This window comes from Muntiacus reevesi, chromosome 14 (assembly GCF_963930625.1).
Source record: "Muntiacus reevesi chromosome 14, mMunRee1.1, whole genome shotgun sequence".
Lineage (NCBI taxonomy): Eukaryota > Metazoa > Chordata > Mammalia > Artiodactyla > Cervidae > Muntiacus > Muntiacus reevesi.
The window spans coordinates 50111376-50117375 of NC_089262.1; the positions used below are offsets into that span (position 1 = coordinate 50111376).

Sequence of the window (6000 nt, forward strand, 5' to 3'; positions counted from 1 at the left end):
TAGGGTGTAGGGTGTTGTTCTTTATCCTTTTTTGCAGGGGAGGGGGGGCGCCTAAGGCATGTGCGCTCTTAGCTCCCTGACCAGGGGGCAAACCCACAGCCCCTGCATTGGAAGGAAACCTCTTAACCACGGGACAGCCAGGGCAGTCCCAAAGAGAGTCAAATTTTTGAATGTCCCTGATAAAGCACAATCTGTATCTCATCCCTAAAGATGGACCAACCAATAGCCTTGACCCCAGATGGTTTCAAGTGGTAGAGGCACTGTGACATGGAACTTGATAAGAAAACACTATTTTAAAATAGTGTTGTCCCTGCCACCAGCATCCATACCTCTTAGAGACTACCCCCAAAGGAAAACCTAAATTTATATGAATTTTTTTAATGAATAAATCATTATGGGTCATATGTATACCTATGGCTGATTCATATCGATGTTTGATAGAAAACAGTAAAATTCTGTAAAGCAATTATCCTTAATTTAAAAATTAATAAATTTTTAAAAAATCATTATGGGTGTCTGAAGTGGATTGTTTGCAAAAATGAGGGCAATAACTTCTTCCATCCTGTTTTCTTTTCCTGGATATCCCTTAGGGGTGCAAGGAACAATGAGCCTAATTCTCAAGTTAGCTGTGGCCAGAAGTGGTGACAGACCAAGGAGTGCAGTCTCTTCCTCCCAAATCACCTTTAAGCTTTCATAAAAATTCGTCTAAAACCGACCCTGGACATTAGCAAATTATCTCCATTTATTCCATTATGAAATCGCTATAATCACTTGCTTCAGGTCACAAAGAAATCAAGTATGCCTCAGAACTCTGATTATCAATGCTCTTCTCCCAGGAAAAAAAGGCAGCACCCTGGACCACTGGGGTCTGAGAGAAAAAAAGTGAAGTCGCTCAGTCGTGTCCGACTCTTTGAGACCACAAGGACTGGAGCTCACCAGGCGCCTCCGTCCATGGGATTTTCCAGGCAAGAGTACTGGAGTGGGTTGCCATTTCCTTCTCCAGGGGATCTTTCCAACCCAGGGATCGAACCCGGACCTCCCGCATTGCAGGCAGACGCTTTACCGTCTGAGCCACCAGGGAAGCTGAAAAGGCTCTTTCAAACCTTCCGCCCGGGCCCACCCTTCCCCTTCATTTAAGTGGGTGCTGATAGAAAAAGAAACATCAGGAGCCGGAAACGTGGCCAGAGAGATCCACCTCTGTTTAGGGTACCGTTGCAAAGAACCTCAAGTGTCACCACAAGTGACACTCAGGATGGACACGCCCTGCCCGTAACGGCCGGCGGGTGGCCCGAAAGTGACTGACTGACTGGATCATCCTCTCCCGGCGCGGGGCGTAGGGTTCCGGAGGATCAGGAAAGGGGAGGAGGGTGCCGTCGTGCTCTTCCTGGGCGCTTTAAACCCGGAGTAGCCGTTCACTGGCGAGAACCCAGCCCCCGTCTCGGGATCGAAGCTGCGCCCACCCTCGATGGGCTGGGCCCGCGGCTGGGCTAGCTTTTCTTTAAGCATCATCTAGAATTTGGCCTCACAAGCTGAAACACGCCCCGCCTCCAGAACTCGGTCAGACTAGCTCTGGAGAAGCGAGGACTGACGAGTCCGCGGTCGGCCCGCAGGCCGGCGGCTCGCTTCGCCCAGACCCCCGCACGCACACTCACCAGCCTGGTGGCCCGGTATGGCCCGGGCCCCACGATGCGGTGCTCCATGGCCCGCACGCCACGGCGGCGACCAGCGCCGATCCCCGAGAGTCGCAGGCGCCGCAGTTTGAATCCCGAGCCCACGCGCTGCAGGCGCTGATTGGGCGGCGCGGCGGCACGTGACGGGAACTGCGGGGCGGGGCTGTCGGGGCCCGAAGGAGGGGCAGGTGGGCGGCTCCTCCCGAACCGCCGGCGGCGGAACTTGAAACCAACTCGGTTCGAGTGCGTGCCCACGCCTGCCCAGCCTGCGCGTACGCAGAGGGGTCGCTTTGAACTTGTGTATTTCAGAGACCGAAACCCGGCTGGGCTGGATAGACAAAGCCATACCCTTTCAAGTGCGCGGTTGAACCTAGCGGTGGCGGCTAAGATTAAGAGAAGTGGGTAGTGAAAGGAAGCGAGTGGACTGCCTCTTCAAGCGGAGGGACGTGTGAAAACTAGATAAGAGCACTTGGCCACAGGGAGTGTCGACAGCGTGAAAGAACAATAAAGAGCTGGAGAAGAGCCCCATTCAGCTTCCTGTGTTGTTCTTTTGGTAGCGTCCTCTTTCCCAGGAACTTGAGTTCTTTGTTTTTTTGAATCTGACTGAAATTTTCAGTCCTGTGCCACAGGGCTGTGAGCTGTTTTTTGTTTCTCAGGATTTCCCCCCTAGGACTTGATGATCTGATTTGCAACTGTTCAAAGGGACAATTGAGGTCACCATTCTCTACCTACCACTCGAGTTCAAAGTTCAAATCTGGTCCCCTCAGCGATCATTCAGGATGAGATATAATGAGGAGACAAGGCAGGGATCAGATGCCCTTGTTCTATTAATACCCTTCCTCCATTTCCTGCGTTAGATATGTATTAGCTGCATTTTAGAAAACCCCCAAAATTCCTAAAATATTACATATTTATTACTTTTGTAATCAGAAAAAAAAAGCAATAAAGATAGTTTTGTATTTCCAATCTTATCAGAACTTTGTGTGGTTTTTGGACTTCTAAATTCCACAGTGCGAGCTAAGTTGCTTCAGGAGTGTCCCACTCTTTGTGATCCTAAGGACCGTAGCCCACCTGGCTCCTCTGTCCATGGGATTCTCCAGGCAAGAATACTGGAGTGGGTTGCCATGCCCTCCTCCGGGGGATCTTCCCAACCCTGGGACTGAACCCACATTTCTCACAACTACCTGCATTGGCAGGAGAATTATTAACCACTAGGACCACTTAGAAAGCCTCCGTAGAAGGGACATCAATGGGGCACAAGAGACAGAAGGAAAAAAGGATTTCAGGGCCGTGTCCATCTGGAAACTGTCATCACTTGCCACAGCGGTGGACTTGGGATCTGATACAAAACATCATGCCCTGCTTCTTGAGCATTTTCCCAAGAGTCCATCATGAGCAAAAGACAAGACAGTTCCTTTTTCTGGAAAGATATATCTCCCCATGATCTATGTATAAAAAGCCACGGTCTATGTATAAAAAGCCACGGTCTTTGTAAAAAGTCTTTGTAAATATATAAAAGTATATTATATATATATAAATATATATAAAAGTCCACAGTCTTTGTAAATGTAGTTTAAATTCAAACTACATAAAGACTGATCATCTCCCAGTCTTTCAGCATCATCAACTGGGAGATTTCTCACCCGCTCTCTGCCCTAAATTGCTTTCTATGTTTCTGACTATGTTCCAGGCACAATGGTCCTCTTTCCATTCAAACCTCATAGTCTCTGCACCATTCCCCTGCTGGTAATGTTCTTGCCCCAGCGCTTTGTAAGACCAGCTGCATCTCACCATTCAGGTCTAAGTTCATATGCTGACTTCACACCTGACTTGTCACTGACATTAAGAAATTCCAAGCTGTGGAGCAACAGCAACATAGGCCTCAGTTATTTTGTGGGTTTGGAGGCTATGTTTCTCAGTAATGCTCCAGGAATTCCTGCCTGCTCCATGCAGTCCTGCTGCTGCCTGAAAGGTGTCCCAGACAGCTGGATGGGTCATTTCGAAAGAACGCCTCTGTTGAAACCCAAGTCATTGCTTACATTCAACTTGAGCCTTTTGGATTGTACTACAGCTATCTTTAGTTGTATCTGTTAGCATTTAAGCCATCAACACTATTTGTCAAGGTTCTTAGAATTGTCATATCAATGACTTGATTTCCATTGTTATTGGTCTATACTGTCATTGTTCTACTAGAAAATCTTCCCCCAAAGCTTGTGCTAACCTAATTCACCTACAGGAACATTATGTTCTTTTGGGTACGGTGAAAAAGAAAGGATAAAAATATATGGAAAACACAAACCCACACTATTTCTTTGAAAATGTTGAATAATATTTTTATTTCAGCATTTTAAAAATAAATGCCCCAGAGAAATAGAGGACTTATACATTCATTTATTCATTTAAACAAATATGTCCAAATACTGACTATATGCCAGGCACTGTTTCAATCACTGAAATACTACAGGAGGTAAAACAAAGTTCTTGTTTCCAAAAGCTGACATCCTAGTGGAGGAAGGGATGAAAAGCCCACTATAATACATAAAATGTATTTAATATATCAGGTAGCAATTGAGTTCTGGAAAGAAAAGTAGAAGAAGAAAGAGAAGGTGGTAAAGGGAGTAGATGCTATTTTGGCTTAGGTGATCAGGAAAGGTCTCTTTAATGAAGTGACATCAGGTTAGAAAATCTGAGAGGAATAGAGGGGTAGCTGTCTAAGCGAAGACCTCCCAAGACAGTGGAGTAACACCCACATGAAAGCCTGAGATGGATGCATACTTGCCAGGTCCAGGGAATACGGAAAGGGTACTGGTGTTACTGAGGAGGAGTGAGTGAAGGGAAAGGGAAGGATATGCAGCTGGATACAGAATGGAAAGGGGGCTTTTGAGGCTACATTATGGGCTATAGGATTTGGATTTTACTCTGAATTTTTGAAAATATATTAGAAAGGTTTGACTGTGTCAAGATCTTAAACAGGGTTTTTAAAGCATCACTCTGGCCATTGTGTAGATAATACACTGGAGTGGGTGTAGGTGTGGCGTGGAAGCAGGAAAACCAGTTAGGGATACTGTAGCAATACACTAGTAGGAAAAGTAAATAAATATGATTGGTACAGTGCTTGTCACATAATGACATTCCACAAATATTTGTTGAATGAATAAATGAATGAGCAAATGAAACTAACCTTCAAATGGTTATTTATCTCCTAAAGGTCAGTTCAGTTCATTTTATCTATAAATGTATATCTTATATGTATGTACTCTACAGTATAATAGCTAACTTTTATATTTTCAATGTTACCTATACAATTTGCTTCTGAAACTACTACTCTGTTAGTTCTTACTGTTAAAGGATTATCCATATTTGTTTCTCCCTTTGAGTCTGGGAAGATACAATCCGTACCCCATGCCTTGTATTAAAATCACATGCATAAACACACACACACATGCACACACATTTCCTGCCACCTCACAATCACACCATTAGAGTCTGGAGTTAGCACCTGAAAATCTTTAGCAAGGATCTAGCTGAAAGTATTCTTATATTTGCATACAAATTCAGTTTCTGGAATGTCATAGCCATGCCCTGTTTTGCTATAGCTAAGTATAATTCTCTAAATCGAGGAAAGTATACTGATGGGAAAAAAAAATTTTTTAACAGACATTGGTTTGTCCAAGGAACATAGGATGAATTAAAGGAGGAAGACCCTGGAGATGAGAATCTCCAAGGTAGCTTGTTTAAAATCCTAGGCACCTAGATTGCATAGGTGGTTGATGGTTTTGACTCTTTATCAGCAGCTGCAAAGATCCATGTACATATTTCTAATTTTGATGAGGCAGAACTTTATTGTGTGTGTGTGTGTGTGTGTGTGTGTGTGTGTGTGTTTTATTACCCTCAATTCTTCAGGAGTTTTTTTGTTTTGTTTTGTTTTTATTTATTTTCTTTTTATTTTTCAGTGGGTTTTGTCATACATTGGTATGAATCAGACATAGAGTTACACGTATTCCCCATCCCGATCCCCCCTCCCACCTCCCTCTCCACCCGATTCCTCTGGGTCTTCCCAGCCCACCAGGCCCGAGCACTTGACTCATGCATCCCACCTGGGCTGGTGATCTGTTTCACCATAGATAATATACATGCTGTTCTTTTGAGACATCCCACCCTCGCCTTCTCCCACAGAGTTCAAAAGTCTGTTCTGTACTTGAGGCAGAACTTTAAAACTCCCACCTTAGAGGCTTGTGTGCAAGAGAATGTCATCCAACTTTAATATAAGCCCAGCCAACCCCTAGCAGTTTCTGTTCAATATGACCTTGATAGTCTCTACTGTTTGTGT

At 44.8% G+C, this 6000-nt stretch overlaps 1 protein-coding gene across 1 annotated transcript in view; it reads right to left on the reverse strand.

Annotated features, from left to right (window-relative positions):
- Nucleotides 1–1781, reverse strand: part of DEPDC1B (DEP domain containing 1B) — a 96805-nt gene extending 95024 nt beyond the window's left edge. Inside the window, exon 1 of the mRNA XM_065905655.1 lies at nucleotides 1653–1781. Coding sequence (XP_065761727.1) covers nucleotides 1653–1700 — 48 coding nt within the window. The 5' untranslated portion in view covers nucleotides 1701–1781. The remainder of the gene's footprint in view (nucleotides 1–1652) is intronic.
- Between the last annotated feature and the right edge of the window lie 4219 nt (nucleotides 1782–6000).